Genomic DNA, 21,202 nt, shown 5'->3' with positions numbered 1-21,202 from the left:
GATTCCATGTGATATAATTAAATCTAATGTATGATTAAAACTATGAGTGGCCTGGTGACATTTTGCTTGACTCCAAAAAAGTTTATCAGGTCAGTAAGCACAAGTCCTAATTCATAATTTGTATTATCAATGTGAATATTAAAATCTCTGACGATTACCACTTAATCAACAGTAACCAGAAGGTCTGAGAGGAAATCTGCAAATTCTTTTAAAAATTTGCCCTGGTGGTCTACACAGTAGCCAGAGCAAGAGACACAATATATTTCTTTTGCATGTCTGACAGTGTAACATTAAGCAGAAGTATTTCGAAAGAGTTAAACCTGTATCCTGTTTTCTGGGCAACATTGAGAATATCACTATATATTGTTGACCAGTCTGACGGGGTTCATGCTTATAACAGTAGTTTAGTGGAGTACACTCATTTAGACCAATAAAATAATTTGGTTTTAGCCAGGTTTTAGTCAAGCAGAGTACATCAAAGCTATTATCTGTAATCATTTTATTTACAATAACTGCTTTGGTTGTGAGTGATCTAATGTTAATGAGCCTAAACTTAAAAAAAAAAAAAAAACTTTTTGTTAATTTATTTTACTTTTTTTGGTTTAATCACAATAAGATTTTTTCTAGATCCTACATTCAATTTATATTTTGACCTCACTATTCGGGGAACAGACATAGTCTGATAGATTGGACAGTGCAAGTACTTCTATCATTTAAGTGGGTAGAACAAAAGTCATCATAATTGTTATTTGAGAATTGGCATACTAGTCACCTGGAGTAAAGTGTCCTGGAAATGTTGTAAGAGAGAAGTTCCGCTCCGACTCAGCACGGAAAAAGCCTAGGACACTCCCAGAAAAGATTCTTTACACCATGACAATAACCATTTAACGAAACAAGTCTACTGAACCTTTCATGTCCTCGTCGATACGTGGGCAGTGGTCCTGACACGATGATCATCGCCGCGGGCGTCGTGTTGTGAACTGTCTCGATCTGGCTGCTGAAGTCCCTCTTCAGCGTCTCCGTCTGCCGTAGCGTGGTGTCGTTAACCCCGGCGTGAAACATGACCGCTCTTGGGCTCTCGTATGCCTTCAGGATCGCGGGTATCTGCTCAGAAATATCGAGAACACGAGCACCAGGGAAACAATGAGTGTGCACTTTACCTTCGGCTAAAGTAGCACGGACGTGTCGGATGATGGAGTCTCCGATGATCACAGCGTCGCGACCTGTCTCGCGGAGGGGAGTGAAGCGGTTCTGGATGGAGATCTCGAAGGCAGGAGGGGGAGAAGTCGTCGCCCGGGGCCTGGCTCGCGTCCTCCTCTGGTTTCCATTCCAGAGGTTTCCAGTGCGGCTCTCTGCTCTCTCAGCTAGGCCTGTCTCACCTTTACGTCACGCACGAGTCCTCACCTGCAATCAAAGGTAGACATACATCTGCCATTAAAGCAAGTAACAGTAAGTAAAGCAATGGTAATGTGTGTGGATAGTGTATTAGCAATGCAAGCAGGATTTGCGGCAACCACGCTGGCAATTTTCTCATCTCATCAATTTGCTCATCATCATTTCTAGCATTCTCTTTATTTTCTGATTGCTTCTTATGCGGACATGTGAACTTCTTGTGCCTCAAATCAACGCATTCAAAACAATGTAAACTATCTGTCGTTGCAAAATTTACATTTACATTTAATCATTTAGCAGATGCTTTTATCCAAAACAATAGTTGCAATTAGAACCAACAAGAGAACAACAACAGTATACAAGTGTCCTGACAAGTCTCAGTTAGTCTAGCACAGAACCCGTAGCTAGTTTTTTTTCTTTCTTTTTTTTCAAGAATAGGATAGACAAGAAAATGTCCTGGAAGGAGTTATGGTTGACGAACCCAGCTGTATAGAGAAGTTGTGATGAAATGATGGGTTAGTTGGAACCACCAGCAGTTCTGTCTTAGTAAGGTTGAGTTGAAGGTGATGGTCATTCATCCAGCTAGAAATGTCACTCAGACAGGCTGCAATGCGAGCAGCTTCCATCAGATTATCTGGTTGGAATGAGAAGTAGAGTTGAGTGCCATCAGCATAGCAGTGATAAGAAAAGCCATGCTTCTGAATGACAGATCCTAACGACATCATGTAGATGGAGAAAAGAAGTGGTCCAAGTACTGAGCCTTGGGGAACCCCAGTAGCAAGTTGTTGTGACTTAGAAACATCACTCCTCCAAGACACGCTGAAGGACTTCAACCACAGGAGTGCAGTTCCAGAGATGCTCATCTTTCTGAGGGTGGATAGTAGATTCTGGTGATTAACTGTGTCTGAAACAAAAGACAGATCCAGCAAGATGAATACTGAGGATTTGTAAGCTGCTTTTGCCAGTCGCAGGGCTTAAATTGTAAATTTCTTTTGTGGTAGTATGATGTTTTAGCAGTGAAGTCATTTGTAGATAAGAGAGGAGAGACTGATACACACTGAGGTCGGTAGAGTTTCTTGATTTATGCCATTTCCTCTCTGCAGCCCTGAGTTTAGAGCGATGTTCACGGAGAACCTCGGACAGCCAGGGGGCAGATGGGGCGGTGCGTGCTGGTCTAGATGACAGTGGGCAAAAATCTGATAGGAACCGTCACTTTGTTGAATAAGAAATGAGATATCCAAAGACTCAGACTGCGCATTTAAAAACATGAAAATTTGCGTTTGAAAAGACATGTTTTAAAATGGCGTTTTTACATCTGAGCAGAACCATCTTAATGGTTTCAGCAACCTTTCCAAAACGAATCAGTTCTTTTTGAATTTGCTCATTAGAAATGAATGTAGGCACGTTTGAAATGGTGACCTTAGTAGCAGGTGCACACAAATGCATTACTTGCAGCAGTGTATCGGAAACAACAATTCCTTTTTTAGCAAGGTTGTTTACGAGTTTCTCATCTCTAAAATAACACCACCACTGCCTTGTTCATTCTAGAGAGCAACACTATATTTGCATGCCCGACCAACTTGCCCATTGCTAGAAGCATGTCTTCTACTGTAACTGCTTAGAGAACCCCAGCATTCCCTCACCTGAACGAGATACCATGGCTTACCTTAGAAAGAATGGAAAACACACTGGTGTTTTTCTTGAACTAAATAATAAACCAAAAACTTGATAAATTAACCCCCCCCCCAAAAAAAAAATAAAAAAAAATAAAATAGAAATAGAAAAACAAAAGATATTAACCCTGAAAGCCAATTCAAGCGTGCCACTGCTTGCAATCCACACACGAGAGAGAGAGAGAGAGGGAGAGATCAGAAGAGAGATCACACCAGGATAGGTAATATCATTTCATCCAGCGATCTTTGTGTTTGTCTTATGAGGTGTACTGCACAATGACTTGTGTTCAAAAACTATGAGACCACTGCGACTGCTGAACTCACAGCAGGTGAAATGAAAGGAATGATTTCATCAATATTTTCATTAATATCTGATGCTATTGACAATTTTATAATAATTGCAGTGGTACAATAGTTTATGTTTGTGTTGTGAACACTGCATATCTTCTTAGATCATCTAACATGTATTTCAGAACGAATGTAATCTACCAAAAAAAAAAATAAAACTTCTGTGCAATCTGTACAATCTCACACTTTATTGAAATAAACTCATGGGGTTATATCTACACATTACATTTATAGCCAATAAATTAATAGTTTGAGAATAAATAGAGCAGCACTCTTAAATATGTGAAATGCATACAGGGAGTCCATAAAGACATCATGTCTAAAGTGAGGTAGACAACTTTTTTTAAACACATAGTCAAATAAAATAGCAATTAAAACTGAGTTTACAGAAAACAAACAGATGAAACTGTTTACAGACTATCCATGTCCAAATAGGTTCACTCTGGACATATGCTGTGCAAAAATGGTTATACAGAACTAAAGTGGTCAGGAAAAACCACAGCGAACAAAGACTGAGACAGAATCACAGATTTGTAATAATATATCATACTGTTGAATAAAAGTCATCGTGGAGATACAGATTTAATCTCTGAGTTTGTCAAGTCCCAGATCTGAATCTTGCTGAGGTGGAGTTTGAAAAACATCATGTTTTCTAGTGTTTGTTTCATTCATTCATTCTGGTAGAATTCGGTCAAAAACTAGTTCAGAAATATTCATTAGGTAAGAGCCATATATATAATAAATATGGTACATGAGTGAAGTGGGCTGCAGTTTGGGTTCAGTGCGTGAGCTCCTGAGGACACTGGGACTCAGACGCCAGACCCTCATGGATTCTCTTCCCGTTCCAGGACGACACACACCAGCAGCGGGGGGGCTGGCCCACCAGAGACGTCTCACACTGACAGACAGACAGAGGAGAGTTAGTGTGCGGTTTCAGCTCAGGTCGAGTCGGTCGGGACACACACACACCTGTTTGGTCTTGTAGAATCCGTGCTGGTCACAGTTGGGCAGGTAGAAGCTGGTGAACTTCTCTCCTAACGTCTGCTGGGATTCAGTGATCAGATTCAGAGACGCTAGCAGCTCGGTGTGACACGGACCCTAAATCACACAAATACAGCACGAGTCAACCAATCATACAAACCTGGGAACAACTGGAGGAACACAGATGGCCAGTACACTTAAATATATCTGGCCAAAACTCAAGATCTGTGTATCTGAATTACATATCCAACAATCTGGAGTTACAGACTAATTTCTTCAGCAATGAGTTCTGTAATAGTACTAATGAACTGAATAGTTTTAAATACACAATAACCAGGTTTATGTATTTATCATCAATAAATCAAATTTGTTTGCATCTCATACATTGTAGCTAATTGACCTCACAATGAACATTTGTTGATTCTTAACAAATTAATAAATGAATTTAGAAAATATGATTTTAAAACTTTATATATTTTAAAGATTAATAATAAACTATGCCATATTTTTGGCATGACTGACTAAACAGTGCTATGTTAATATATAACTATAGATATTTAATATTTGAATTAGATTTTATAAACAAATAACAAAGTTTAAAGTAATTTTGTTTTTGTCATTTTTATTATTTGTGGTTTTAAAATGTCTATAGTTATTTTTTATTTCGGTTTCAGTTTTTTTTATTGTAGTTTATATATATTAGTGGTAGTTAACTGTAGTAACCCGGTGACAAAAGGTAACATTTAAGTTTATTCGTGTATTTTAAAACTGTGTAATTCAAATGGATGAACATTTTATATATGACTCAGAAACTGAACAGTGCATGTGAGGCTGTTCCTGAAGCATTACTGGATCTGCTGGTTTCAGTACCTGTGGGATCAGTTTCTTCCGGATGGCGTTGACTTTGGCCGTGATGCTCTCCTGAGCCTCCGCTGCGTCCTGCGGGTCCAGAGGCCGGTTGAGCCCCAGCAGCTGTAGCAGGGAGCCCTGGTCAGACCTGATGTCCAGCTCATCTACAAACAAAACATGAGTCCTGTATCAGCATCGTGAATACTTCATTTTTAATTTACATACATAACCAGTCATAAGAGTCATTTATGGAAATTGAGATTAATACATCAATAAATACATGAATTAATATCTCCATTGATGTCTGTCTATTTGAAAATCTGCAATCTGAGGGAGCAAAACAATCTAAATATTGAGAAAATCCTCTTTAAAGTTGTCCAAATGAAGTTCTTTGCAATGCATATTACTAATAAAATTAAGTTTTGATATATTTACAACAGGACATTTACTAAATATCTTCATGGAACATGATCTTTACTCAATATCCTGATGATTTTTAGCATAAAAGAGAAATGTATAATTGTGACCCATACAATGTATTGTTGTTTATTGCTACAAATATACGTCTGTGACACTGATGACTGCTTCTGTGCTGCAGGGACACTAACTGTATGTGCAAACAGATGACGGAGTTGCTGAAGCCATGCGGTTTTGTTTGCAGTTGACCCCTGCCACACGTGTATGTTGTCGCAAAATACAGTGAAAAGTCCTACACGACAGTATTCGTGTGATTAAGGTGTATTCAAGTCTATACTGCACTTCAATAATGCGACGGAAATAGGAATCTTCCACTTAGTGTGTTTACTCGGAGTATGACTTTAGCCGGATTGAGGTAATCAAAAATCTGTTTACATGGTAGATTCTTAATCAGAGTATTGTCTTGATGGTGATCAAATCTGAATATATTTGTCCATGTTAATGCACTGGCTGATGAGAAACGCACCTTCTGTCGGGTCGTCCTCAGTGCAGACGGCGTGTCCGCGGGTCAGAGCGTGCAGCGGACGTGCGTCACCGGGTCTCGGGACACAGCGCAGGCCAGCGCCGCAGGGAGCCGTATAAACACCGCAGGACTCTGCTTTCTTCAGCGCACAGGACATGCAGCATCCACAGCCCGGCTCTCGCAGCACCTCTGGACAGTCCGAGGACACGGCGGGGCAGGAGTCCAGCTGCTCCTGAGAGCATGGAGCGCAGCGGATGGGTTCAGGCCCGATGACCGGAGATAGATCCGCCGGACAGATGAAGACGCTCACCAACAACACAAACACACACAGCCTTCTCATAGCAGAACCAGAGGTGTGCTGAAGCCGATATCTGCTGCTGTGTGTCAGATCTGCTCTCGGTGTGTGTGTGTGGTGTTTTATACCCTGACATGATGACCTCAGAGGAGCACAGGTTTGCTCTAGTTGCGCAGACATCAATATTTACTCTAGATGACTCAACATCTGTGACCGGTTTCACCAGAAACAGGTTCATGATGCTGCTGTTTATCATCTGCAATCTCAGAGAAGGTAAAAAAGAAAAAAGAAAAAAAAGTGCTACTACAGTAATATGCACCTTTAGGGCTTAGTAATGTACTAAGGTGTGTCTTTTGAAAATGTTTCATCCCAGTGACAGCTTTTGTAGTCTGATTTCTGAGCATATATAACAATAACGTAGCATGTAAACACACATTTGCTGGTCACACAACAGGAGTTATGTGAGCATATCTCAACCATGTGTTTTTGACCACACTTTGAGTTGGGTCACAAAAACAAGGTCATGTGGTCATTGCATAACAGGACGGGTTAATCTGAGGTCTTCAGCCATCATAACATGTTTATCTTCAGATGCCTGTGCAGTTATTAAGAGTTCCTGGTGTAGTATTAGTCCAACTTTGGAGCTCAACCAATAGTTCAGGTCAGTTTATCAGACACTACAGAATTGTGATTCCAGAAGCATTAATAATTAAATCAAGCTTTAATGGTGAGCACATCTTATGAAATCAAGCTTTGTTTGCCTGCTCGAACAAACACGGCCGATGTTCTTCAGGATTGCTGTAGGTCCATCGGTGCCTATACTCACACGCAACGAGCAAATCATTTACATCCCACCCACACAAGTCCAGCCATAGATTGTGCAAGAAGAACAAAAACAGACCACCGGAGATGGAGAACTCAACTTCAGAAAAATGCATTTAAAAAAACAACTACAAACACCAACGATGACCTCAGGTGTTGAGAGAGGTGAAGATGTGCAGGCTGTTGAAGCTCACTGTCTGAGGGATGTTCACTCAACGGTCAGCTCGTGTGTCGTGGCCTCCTCGATGTCTCGCATCAGATTCACCAGCCACTGAGACAGATTCAGCTGCTGAGACACAGAGTCAACCGTGATGCCCAAACCAGGACAATGCCATGATAGCACAAGAGCAGAGGAAATACATACATTCTGCATTATTTTTTGCATTTAGATACATATATATATTTTATGTATAAAAAATAGTATAACATTTGTTTTTCAAATATGTTGTAACCTCTAAATAGTATTTAGAATAACAACAGGAAAACTGGAAATGTAGTGTTTTATAAAAATTTAAAAATAATATTCCTCACAGCATTTGGCTAAGCTGTACAGTCTGTACTTTAACAGAGGTGAAGCTGTTGACCTGTTGGGTTACGTGTGTTTCTATATGAATGCTAGCGCAGCTGGTTGTAAACTCTTCACCTTATGAGACGGTGACTTGCTTGTCCATTTAGTTGTCTGTCTATCTTGGTGTCTAGTAGGCACTCGAAGCTCTTCGAGGGTTAAACCCCAGTCTGTGCTGGTCTGATGGATGCTCTGAGCTCCAGACACAAGCTCCAGAGTCTCGTCAGGCTCCACCAGCTCTGAGATGGTGTGTAAGGAGCTCATGAAGAACCCAGTGAGTCTGTTCTTCAACAAGAACCTCCTTCAGCCACTGAACAGATGCTTTGAGCTAAAAGAACAGACGGATAAAATCAAAAACTTCAGGGTGAAATGACTGTCCTGAAATGATCGAATTAAATGAAATTCCTGAGAATGATAGAATTTATAATCATTTATTTTCAATTATTGAAAAAATCTAATAAAAGAAAAAAAATAATGTTGCAGACTCAAAGTCAACTACTGCAACTACTTAAAAGATGCTTAAAACAAAGCATGCACAAAAAGCGATTTGAAGGAAAAGAGCTATTATGACTTGGCAAATTTAGCTCAGTTAAGAAGGCCGTGCAACATTTTCTTAAAAATGTTATAAAAGCATTTCAGAACCACAATGAAAACAAAAAGTGCATTTCTGAGAACTTGGCACATAAAAAGGATCCAGTTTTAGCATGGAAGCTTTTATAAGTCACTGACCGGTTTGCTCTTTGTTTAATCTTGCTTCTGTCTAGAAGAAATAATTGAGATAATCCAGAGATACTTTTCCACCAGGCCACACAGATTCTGGATGTCCTGTAGGTTACTCTGTTACCTGCTACTAACACACATCACCTGACATCACCTGATGACCGTGGTCACCTGTGGATATCATCAGATGCAGACAGAAGAAGAAGAAGAAGAAACACTGCGTCCACTGGCCTGGATGAAGGAAAACACACAGGTGAGTCAGGATTGTGTACATGTTTTAGATGACTGACACAAGATACATTTACAAATAGCCTTTTCTTCTGTATTTATTTCAAATTTAATAATGCATGCAGAATCTAATTAAATGTGACCCTGGAGCACAAAATCAGACTTAAGTGTCAATTTTTCGAAATTGAGATTTATAAATCATCTGAAAGCTGAATAAATCATCTCTCCAGTGATGTGTGGTTTGTTCGGAGGACAATATCTTGTCTGAGATACAACTATTTGTAAATCTGGAATCTGAGGGAGCAAAAACATCTAAATATTTCATCTTTAAAGTTGTTCAAATGAAGTTCTTAGCAATGCATATTACTAATCAAACATTAAGTTTTGATATATTTACCGTAGGAAATTTACTAAATATCTTCATGGAACATGATCTTTACTTATGACTTTTGGCATAAAAGAAAAATTGATAATTTTGATCCATAAGAGTTTTTATTTTTATTTATTTATTTATTTATTTATTTTTACTATTTCTACAATTATACACCTGTGCTACTTATGACAGCTTCTGTGCTACAGGGACACAAATATCTGAAACATCACAGCATGATTATTACTGATTTAGTGCAGTGGTTCTTAACTCTGTTCCTGGGAACACATCTCTCTGCATGTTTTGCATGTCTCTCTAATAAGACACTCCTGATTTAGATCATCAGCTCGTTAGGAGAGTCTCCATCAAGTATAGGTCTCTGCAGGAAAGTAATGGGAGTTACCAGATCAGGGTGTTTTTACACCATGACACCTGATTGGCTGAAGTCATAGTGATGTTAGGTTTAGGGGTGGGGTTAAACACCCACAAGGTGATTAACGCCCACTTCTGCTCTGCACAGACCTAAGTCTCGTCTCCATGAACTGATCTGAGTGTGTCAAATAATGGAGACCTGAGCCTTGTCCATATACTCACACTTGCAGTCTCTGCACTTGACTCCTTCTGTGATGTATTTCCTGTATTTGACCAAGTGTTCAAGTGAGCATGAAGACCACAAGTGTGTGTAGAACAGTTCATCACCTGATGGGACGCACTTATAGTACTGTAAAAATGCAAGTGTCTACATAGCTTTACTTTAATTTTAATTCTAAATGTCTGTTCAGTAGTCCCTATAACATGACCATTTTAATTTGTGGTGCTTTGAATTAAATGATTAAAAGCAGTTCCAAATTGTTGTAAAAAAATAAATAAATAAATAAAGCAATAAAATGTGTAGCACTTTGTTTTACTACAAAATTATATGTAATACCTAATTGTTATTAATATTTAACAAATAATGGAAAGGTTTCGTGACCTCTCGCAATCTTGGCAAAAAGTCTCACAATTTATTTCCACAGTATGATGCATGATGGGATACACTAAGCCTTGAATACCGCTCCGGAGATAGTGTGGATGTAGTGTGTGTTAAAGGGTTAGTCTACCCAAAAATCAAAATTATGTCATTAATAACTCGCCCTCATGTTGTTCCAAACCCGTGAGACCTCCGTTTATCTTCAGAACACAGTTTAAGATATTTTAGATTTAGTCCGAGAGCTCTCAGTCCCTCCATTGAAGCTGTGTGTACGGTCTACTGTCCATGTCCAGAAAGGTCAGAAAAACATCATCAAAGTAGTCCATGTGACATCAGAGGGTCAGGTAGAATTTTTTGAAGTATCGAAAACACATTTTGGTCCAAAAATATCAAAAACTACGACTTTATTCAGCATTGTCTTCTCTTCCGTGTCTGTTGTGTGAGAGTTCAAAACAAAGCAGTTTGTGATATCCGGTTCATGAACGAATCAATCGATGTAACCGGATCTTTTTTATAGATTTTTTATTGTTGCAAATTGCATTTTTACATTTTACACCACCCCAACCCCCCTATACAACCATACCCAGCCCCAACAATTAATCCCCAATTAGAACACAATGACATCCGGGAAGAGAAAAAAATAAAAAATAAAAAAAAAATAATAATAATAAATTAATAATAATAATTAAAAAAATAATGATAATAGAAAAAAATCAAATCTTTGAGCCAAACTGAAATAGAGGGGGGCTGAGGGGAGGTCCAGGATAACAGTATTCTGCGCCTAGTAAGAAGAGATGCAAAAGCTATGACATCAGCCTGTCTCCGGCTTAAAGGCTGACAACAAGAAGGAACACCAAAGATTTCAATTAAAGGGCAAACAATTAACTCGAGCCTTAGGACATCAGAAACTATTTTAAAGAAAGAATTCCAAAAGTTTTGCAACTTGGGACAAAAGGCAAACATATGACTAAGATTGCATGGTGAAAGTTTACATTTATCACACAAATATGAAACATTGGGATATATTTTAGAAAGTTTTGTCTTCAAAAGATGAGCTCTGTGAATTGTTTTAAATTGTGTAAAAGTAAGTCTAGCACACGAAGTGGTGGTACGTACATTGTTTAATACTCTACTCCAGTAGTCATCCTCAAACTCGAGGTCAAGTTCCTCTTCCCATGCTCTGATTATTTTAATGCTGTGAGAATTATCCTTTGACAGGATAATTGCATATATTTTAGAGATAATCCCACCCATATGAACATTCAATTTAAATGCCTCCTCCCATGGAGACTTTGTAGGCAGGGAGGGAAAACCAGAGAACAGAGAGGAGGCACAGTGCCTAATTTGAAAGTACCGGAATAGGTGAGAGGAAGGCTAATTAAATGATGATTATAATTCAGAAAAACTTGCAAACACATTATTAATGAAAAGATCTCCAAAGCATTTCAGACCTTTCTTTTCCCAGAAAGAGAATACAGAATCTGAGAAGGGAGGAAGAAAAAGATGATTATTATGTATTGGAGTCATGGTTGATGCCGAGGTAAATTTAAAATGATGTCGAAATTGAAAGAATATTTTAAGAGAAGAGCATACTATTGGATTATCCGTGTAATGTGAAGGGGACATGGGGAGAGAAGAGAACACCATAGCAGAGAGAGATGTTGAAATACAAGACTTAGCTTCTAAGTTGCACCATGGAAAAGAGGAGGCCTGTACCCAGAACACCAGCTTCTGAATATTTGCTGCCCAGTAATAATACATAAAATTGGGCAGGGAAAGCCCTCCACTTAATCGACTTTTTTGAAGCAACATTTTTGAAACTCTAGGAGTTTTACCTGCCCATATAAAGGAGGAGATTAATTGATCTATATTCTTGAAGAAAGATTTAGGTAGAAACAAAGGAATAGCTTGGAAGAGGTAAAGAAATTTGGGGAGAATATTCATTTTTACAGCGTTTATTCTACCTAGTGGAGATAATGGAAGAGCCGCCCATCTTGAAAAAGCTGACTTCATGTATGAAACTAATGGCGTAAAATTTGCTGCTTTTAAGGCAGGATAAGAGAGAGTAACATTAACACCAAGATATTGAATTTAGAGCTTTCCAAGTGGAAAGGTATGTCATTCTGTTTTAATTTTTGTGCAGACTGATTTATCGGTATACATTCACTTTTCTGCAGGTTTAGTTTATACCCAGAGAATTTCCTGAAATCATCTAATAGATGTATTATCTCAGGAATAGATGCAATTGGATCGGTAACGTAGAGTAATAAGTCGTCAGCGTATAATGCTAATTTATGTTCGATTCCCTTGCGGGTTATACCTTTAAATACAGGAAGTGTTCTAAGCATTATTAAAAAAGGGGCTCAATTGCTATGGCAAAAAGTAATGGGGATAAGGGGCATCCCTGGCGTGTACCCCGTGATAAGGTAAAGTAATCAGAGTTCACACTGTTAGTAGAAACTGAAGCTTGTGGTTCAGCATATAGTAGACGTATCCATGATATCAATCCCCTCCCAAAACCAAACTCCTCTAGAACTCTAAACAAATAAACCCACTCTATCCTATCAAATGCCTTTTCGGCGTCTAACGAAATGATCACCTCAGAGGAAACACTATTTTGTCTCGAGTATAAAATATTAAAAATTAATATCGTCCTTTAATAAAACCAGTTTGCTCCTCTGAGATAATACTAGGAAGTATTGCCTCTAAATGAGAGGCCAAAATCTTGGCTAAAATCTTAACATCAACATTGAGGAGGCTAATAGGTCTGTATGAGTTACATAATGCTGGGTCCTTGCCGTCTTTAGGCAATAGAGTGATAGATGCTTGTCTCAGTGTTGAGGGCAACATACCAAGATCTAAAGATTCCTCAAATACAGACAAAAGCAGCGGGGCCAATTTGACATGAAATTTCTTATAAAATTCGGAAGGCAACCCGTCTGGGCCAGGGGATTTCTTAGATTGCAACGAATTAATTGACTTAGTGATCTCCTCTAAAGTGATGGGTCCATCAAGTTCAGGCACCAGAAGAGGATCAATCCTAGGAAAGTTAATATGCCCAAGAAATTGGTTCATTTCTTCTGAATGGTCAGAAGCTTCAGTTTTATACAGAAAAGAAAAAAAGTTTTTAAAAGTTGAATTAATCTCCACAGGATCTGAGGTTAATGCTCCATCGGGCTGTGCCATTTGAGCAATAAATCGCGAAGCTGCCCGGTTGCGAAGCTGATGGGCTAGTAGGCGACCAACCTTATCCCCATGTTCATAGTAATTACCATGCATGTGTAACAAAAGTCTCTCCGCCTCACCTGTGGATAACAGATTGAATTCTGCCTGCAAATTAAGTCTTTGTTTATGTAGCTCAGGAGTCGGACTATGAGCATATTGGTCATCTAAAGCTTGAATACTATCAGATAACTTTTTAATCCTATTACTCCTTTCTTTTTAACATAAGCGGAGTAAGAAATTATCTGTCCTCTTAAAAAAGCCTTCAAAGTTTCCCACAGTAAGGAATAAGAGATCGAATCACTTTGATTAGTAAGAAGAAAGTCATCTATTGAATTAGAATATATATTCACAGAATCCTAAATCAGATAGAAGTAAAGAATTGAACCGCCAAGGTGGTTGAGAAGTGTGAAATGAAAATAAAAGAATGTCAAGACTTAGAGGGGAATGGTCTGAAATAACGATGGGCAGATATTCAGAGTTTACAACCTGAGAAATTACAGAATTATTGTTAAAAAAAATCATCTATACGAGAGAAAGACTGATGGACATGTGAGTAGAATGAGTATTTCCTCACAGTAGGATTAAAGTGTCTCCATTGGTCAATATAACCATTCTGAACCATAAACCTTTGACATGGCAGAGGGAGCTTTTAAAACAGTTCTTGATTTATCTAAATCAGGATCAATAACACAGTTTAGATCTCCTCCAAATATCAAAAGATGTGTATTCAGAGCTGGGATCTTTGACAACAAATCCTGAGCAAAGAGAGCATTATCAAAGTTTGGGGCATATAAATTTACCAAAACTATTGGTGTTTGTGAGATTTTCCCTTTCACAATTACATACCGTCCATTCACATCAGAAATAACTTTGTCAACAGAACAGTGCACAGCGAGTTTGTAGACTGCATTGATCCTTACGGCGCAGATGAGTTTCCTGGAGGAATACAATGTCAGGTTTTTGTAGTTTCAAATGTGCTTAAACTTTAGATCTTTTAATGGGACCATTCAGTCCTAACACATTGCAACTCAAGAATCTAACTGAGCTTATGATATTGTCCATAATGTTAGGTTAATATATAAGAGAGGAGGCCACAAGCAAAGAAAGAAAGAGAAAAAAAAACAAAACAAAAAAAAACACCAAAAGGAAAAGATAAATAAATAATAATAGGGGAAATCCCTACCATCACTCCCCCCACCCCACCCCACCCCACCCTGAACATCACTCAATTTCTTCTCTCCATTCCCAAACAATGGAGGCAGAACACCAAACCTCGGGAACCTCCGATGCTCAAAAGCCTTATCTATTTCCGTCTATGTTGTATGAAGTCACCCCCGAACATATGAAACAACTAGAATAGTTATTTCAGACAACCTGAAAACATTTATCTAAACCTACCTAGTTAACCGTTATCATAATATAACCGTTATACATAATACCTAGGAAGTTGAATACCATTTGTTGAACCATTGTTGTGCTTCTTTTGGACAGTCAAATTGAAACTTTTCCTCACCGAGGTCAATCAGCCGGCGAGCGGGGAATTTAAGAGAAAATCTCCCGTTCTTCTCACGCAGGTTGTTTCTCACAGCTGAAATTGCCGCCCTCCCCTTAGCCACGCTAGAGTTGAGATCAGGAAAAATGAAGACCTTACAACTCTGATAGAAGAGCTGGTTCCAATTCCCATGCTGGACAGAATTTTCTTTATCGCTGAAGTAGTGAAACCGCACGATCATCACTCTAGACCTTTGATTCTCTCGGTCAGCCGAAGGCACGGGACCAATCCGGTGTGCTCTATCCAGCAGCAGAGGAGTGGGGAAAATTTCTGACCCGAGCACGTGGAAAAATTGTGACATGAACATAACTGGATCGCTCCCTTCTGCTCGCTCGGGGATGCAGATGACCCGGAGATTGCAACGCCGAGAGCGCGACTCCAAGTCTTCCACTTTATCAGTGAGTTGCTTGTTAGCCGAAGTCAACTTTAACACCGTCTGTTCCAGTGCTACAATGCAGTCGCTGTAATCGTTCAAGTGCTGATCAAGTTCGTTAATGTGCCGTCCTTGCGATTCAATGCTCGATTTAAAACTCTCAAAGGACGCAACAACCGGGGCAAGAGCAGAGTCGATGGCTGATTTCACCTGTTCTGTGATGGTAGATGACAGCTCGGAGATCAGAGTGACACGGAGATTTTCCAGATCCAACGGCAGCTTGTCGCCATGACTCTCTGTCACGGTCGCTGAAGATTTAAATTTTCATTGCCTTTCAGAAGCCATAAATCCTTCCTGTCTACAATCGTTGAATAAGTAGTTTTAAAAATAAACCATCAAGTGTGCCTAAAGTTTCAGGCAGCCTGAGAGATATAATAGAACGACAAAGTGCTCGGGAGCTAACTTCAAACGCGTCTTCTCACTCACATGCTCAGCCGGAAGTTCGAACTGAATCGTTTTAAACGGTTTGCATCTCTAATAAGCATTAATCCACAAATGACTTAAGCTGTTAACTTTTTTAATGTGTCTGACACTCCCTCTGAGTTCAAACAAACCAATATCCCGGAGTAAATCATTTACTCAAACAGTACACTGACTGAACTGCTGTGAAGAGAGAACTGAAGATGAACAGCGAGCCGAGCCAGATAATGACTCGTTCACGAGTCAAGAACCGTTTCTGTCGGACGTGTCCAATTCGAGAACCGAGGAGCTGATGATACTGCGCATGTGTGATTCAGCGTGAAGCAGACTGACACACAGAGCGTCTGAACCGAACTAATTCTTTTGGTGATTCATTCTGAACTGATTCTGTGCTAATGTTATGAACCCAGGTAAACCAAAGGCTTGAATGAAGGGCAATCATCGCCAATGGCGCCATTACGTCGAGCGCAAAAGAACCGGTGAACCGTTTTCTTCAACCGGTTTATTGAATTGAACTGTCCGAAAGAACTACTGGTGATCCGAAAACCGATGCAACTGGTTCTTGACTCGTGAACGAAAGTCGTAGTTTTTGGTATTTTGAGACCAAAATGTATTTTCGATGCTTCAAAAATTCTACCTGACCCTCTGATGTCACATGGACTACTTTGATGATGTTTTTCTTACCTTTCTGGACATGGACAGTAGACCGTACACACAGCTTCAATGGAGGGACTGAGAGCTCTCGGACTAAATCTTAAATATCTTAAACTGTGTTCCAAAGATAAACGGAGGTCTTACGGGTTTGGAACAACATGAGGGTAAGTTATTAATGTCATAATTTTAATATTTGGCTGAACTAACCCTTTAAGGGCACTGCGCTTTGGAGTTTTTAAGATCTGGACAGTCTTGCACACTCACTTCCTGTCGCAAGCAAACACACTCTCAAGTGGCCAAGAGCGCAAGTGTGGGTATTTGGACAAGGCACAGGATTAAAAACCACTGACTTAGTGTAATCATGTTCTCATTAGGAATGTGGAAGGATGTTATCTAATCACTAGCAGAAGAATCCCTGACATTAATGCAGAGCAGATGACGAAATGGAGCTGGAGGAGAAGATCAAGACAGATCCTGAATGATCAGAAAAGGTGACTAGGGGAACTCCGGAGAGACCTCAAGATTTAGGATTGCTGGACTGGGACCTCACCCCCCCCCCCCCCCCCTTTAGAGAGACAGCACATAAAAAAATTCAAATACAATGATCAACAGTTGAGAACAGTTGTACTTCAATACTTTCTTTATTACAAACTTGTATTGCTCAGGTTTACACTGTACAAAGACAGTATATAATACATCGCTGTATTTACAAATACACTTCTGTATATCAAAGAGCTAAAAGGCAAATGACTTTAAGCACCACAAGCAGGTCAAATAAGGCAAGAATACTGTTTCGACAGTACAGAGAGTGACTGAGAGATCGATTCATACCCGGAAGAAGAAAAGCATCATGATTCAAAACATCAGAATGAAAATAAACATTTGCCATAGAAATATAGAAAGAGTCATTGTTTCTCCTCAAAAACAGTCTCAGAAATGTATAGAATCAGAGAATGAGTTTGTGCTTGTAAACAAACACCAGTCTACAGAGATCAATACACTGTGTGTGTGTGTTTTCCTCGTGGACGGGTTGTTGACCTCCGTGTCAGTAGATGGTCACTGTACTCTTGTGCCCACATAGACTACACATTACTGACCTCTTTAACATCAAACCATCCGCCTGGCTCAGATAGAAGCCCCAGAAACACACCACGCATTCATGAGTGAAGTCCTCTTGTGCACATAGAGTATTTGATCGTGTCAGTCATGTGAATGTCACACTGATATTATTACAGTGAATGCTAATGACAAAATCAGGTCCAATCAATACACTTACATTTACATTTAGTCATTTAGCAGATGCTTTTATCCAAAGCGACTTATAACAAGTCACAGTTACCTTAAACGCAGTACACGTAGCAAGGGCTTTTAAATAATAAACAAAAAACAGATAGAATAGAAAAAGAATAGAGCTAGCTAGTGATAGAGGTCTTTTTATAATTGTATAATAAATGAAAATAAAATAGAATACAAAAAGGTTAGAAAGGTAGTTAGAATTTTTATTTTTTTATTTTTTTATTTATTATTATTTTTTTTTTAGGAATAGAATTATAATACTGATTGCTAAAGTTAGAGGGTCAAATAAAGATGGAAGAGATGTGTTTTAAGCCAATTCTTGAAGATGGCTAAGGACTCAGCTGCTGGGATTGAGTTGGGGAGGTCACTCCACCAGGAGGGAACATTTAATTTAAAAGTCCGTAAAAGTGACTTTGTGCTTCTTTGAGATGGCACAATCAAGCAACGTTCACTTGCAGAACGCAAAATTCTAGAGGGCACATAAGTCTGAAGTAACGAATTTGGGTAAATGGGTGCAGAGCCAGTGGTAGTTTTGTAGGCAAACATCAATGCCTTGAATTTTATGCGAGCAGATATTGGTAGCCAGTGCAAATTGATAAACAAAGGTGTGATGTGTATTCTTTTCGGCTCATTAAACATTAATCTTGCTGCTGCATTCTGGATTAATTGTAAAGGTTTGATAGAACTGGCTGGAAGACCTGCCAAGAGGGCATTGCATTAGTCCAGCCTTCACAGAATAAGAGCTTGAACAAGGAGTTGTGCAGCATGTTCTGAAAGAAAGGGCCTGATCTTCTTGATGTTGAATAAAGCAAATGTCTGGCGGATCGGACATTTTTTGCAATTATTATCTGAGAAAGTCAGCTGATCATCAATCATAACTCAAAGGTTTCTAGCTCTTTTTGAACAAGTTATGGTTGATGTGCCTAACTTGATGAAACAACGGGTTTGCTGGAACCAGAAGCAGTTCTGTCTTGGCAAGGTTGAGTTGAAGGTGATGGTCCTTCATCCAGCAAGTATGAAGATGCGAATAGCTACCGTCGGATCATCAGGATGGAATGAGAGGTAGAGTTGAGTGTCATCAGCATAGCAGTGGTATGAAAAGCCATGTTTCTGAATGACAGAACCTAATGATGCCATGTAGACAGAGAAGAGAAGTGGTTCAAGAACTGAGCCCTGAGGCACCCCAGTAGTTAGATGTTGTGACTTGGACATCTCACCTCTCCAAGATACTTTAAAGGACCTATCTGATAGGTAAGACTCAAACCACTGAAGTGTGGTTCCTGAGATGCCTTTTGTCAGTAGGGTTGATAGGAGGATCTGGTGGTTGACTGTGTCAAAAGCAGTGGACAGATCAAGCAGGATATGTACTGAAGATTTGGTTTCCGCTCTTGTCAGTCTTAGGGCTTCAACAACTGAGAGCAAGGCTTCACACTTCAGACTGAGATTTCATTTCATTGGCACATATTCAGCATGTGGAGGTTTTTCCCTGTTAATCACACACTTTATCACAGCACACACACACACACACACACACACACACACACACACACACACACACACACAGTGGGGTCCACATGCCTGACACCACACTGACAGTCTAAGACACAAAATAGAGTTTAAATCTGCAAAGAAACATTGTTTAAAATAAGTAAGGACATTTAATAAATCGCCAGCTGACAAAAGCTAACTACATCTCTGTGACGAGTGGGGCGGGGCCGAGAGCTGTGGGAATGGTGCGAGGCCAGTGGAGTGATTGGAAATGAGCGACACCTGCTCGACCCACCGGTCTCGAGTGGAAGGATATAAAACAGGAGCAACGACAGTGAAGGACGAGAGAGGACCAGACCTGGATTTTAGTTGTGTTTTGATTTTGTTTGTGCGCGGCAGTCGTCCATAGGGGGATGAAGCTGTTATCAAACTCCCTGAATTCTCTAGTTCTATATACACACATGCTGCTTTGAAATAGTGTATTGATATATAATATCAGTATATGATATAACTGCTATTTTGGAATACCATGAATATGAATTAAAATGTGCTTTTAACATACCATCTCTGTATTTAAAAAAACTGTATTTAGTCACACTTGAGTGTACTTGTGTATGAAAGATGGTTCAAGTGTACTACAAGTGGTAAATTATTATACATTTTTTATTAAATAAAAAGATACTGGGCCCTATCATACACCCGGCGCAATGTGATGCAAGGCACAGTGCAAGTGTGTTTGCTAGTTTCCGTCCGGCGCCGTTCGCATTTTCCTGTCCAGAGCCACGTCGTTTAATTAGCAAATGCATTAAACAATGCAATGCTAAAAAAGAGGTGCATTGTTATTTTAAGGAGCTGAAAATAGACTGCGCCATAGACCAACTCAAACCTGGTCTAAAGTCAATGGCACAATATTTTTTTGCTTATTACACACAGGGATGCGCATCACACAAACATGCCAAATATTAAAAACAATATTTATTGTGTAGGCTACATAAATATAAAAATTATGGACAGACATTGTGTGTATTAGAATTAGGCTACCTATTTGCAATTCAGCCTATTACTACTTATAATGATGAATGAAATTCTATTTCATCCTACAACTTCTTCACCTTGGAAAGCTTTGGTGGATTCCTGCTTGTCCCGTATATGATCTGCTCGAGCGCTTTAACTTCGCACGGACCGTTTTTCCGTCGTTAAAATAGCAAAAGTGGATTTGGACACGGCCTGAGTGGACCTGCGCCGTGCGCTTTACACTTTGCATTTATATCGGTAAAATAGGGCCCACTATGTTAAAAGCACATTTTAGTTCATATTCATAGTGTCCCAAAATAACACAGTAGAGTACACTTAGATGACCTTAAGTTTATAATAAGAAGTGCTAAAGAATCATTTTTTAGTATATTAAGTACAAAATTATTGCATAAAGTACATTATGGAAGTGTACTTTTTAAACATAGGTGTTCCTGAATAAAGGGAAGAGGGTTCATTCTTTCCTCCGGCAGATGATTGTTCCTACATCCCCCACTTGACCTCCTGTTCTTCTCTTAGCATAGGCACGTTAGCGGTGGTGCTTCATGACCCCGGAGTGCTGCTGCTCACGCTGACCCAGCCACGGACACGGTACTGTCGTCTTTGGTGTGTGTGCTGCTGGAGCGGGCGATGGCGTGAACCCTGCGCTCCAGGCCCCCGGTGTGATGCGGCGCTCGGCTCCCCGGGTCCTGAGCTTTACCCTCCAGGAAATATGTGAGCATCTGACCTTTGCCCTTCACGCTGACATTGCCACGGCATACCAGATCATAGTCGCTCTGAAGCAGACGGTTGACTTCCTCTGTCACCTGGAAGATCAGCCATGCTCAAATCAATATACTGTACATACACATTTATTTGTGCATGCATGTGTAATTATGTAGGCATATTCTATAACATAGTTATACACAGGTTATACACAGTTATTTAGCACATAATTAGCACAAGTTCT

General features: G+C 39.6%; 1 protein-coding gene and 1 pseudogene across 3 annotated transcripts in view; both read right to left on the bottom strand.

The window, feature by feature from the left end:
- Positions 1 to 3,581: 3,581 nt before the first annotated feature.
- On the bottom strand, positions 3,582 to 8,193 carry LOC132096918 (insulin-like growth factor-binding protein 1; annotated as a pseudogene).
- Positions 8,194 to 20,398: 12,205 nt separating this feature from the next.
- The window catches only part of LOC132096917 (adenylate cyclase type 1-like), a 63,531-nt gene continuing 62,727 nt past the window's right edge, over positions 20,399 to 21,202 (bottom strand). For all 3 annotated transcript variants that reach the window (XM_059502605.1, XM_059502606.1, XM_059502607.1), the window contains one exon: positions 20,399 to 21,059. In XM_059502605.1, coding sequence (XP_059358588.1) covers positions 20,820 to 21,059 — 240 coding nt within the window. In that variant the 3' untranslated portion in view covers positions 20,399 to 20,819. The remainder of the gene's footprint in view (positions 21,060 to 21,202) is intronic.

This window comes from Carassius carassius, chromosome 20, assembly GCF_963082965.1.
Source record: "Carassius carassius chromosome 20, fCarCar2.1, whole genome shotgun sequence".
NCBI classification, from domain to species: Eukaryota; Metazoa; Chordata; class Actinopteri; order Cypriniformes; family Cyprinidae; genus Carassius; species Carassius carassius.
Note: the sequence above shows the minus strand (reverse complement) of the source record. Positions and strands in the feature narration are given on the sequence as shown.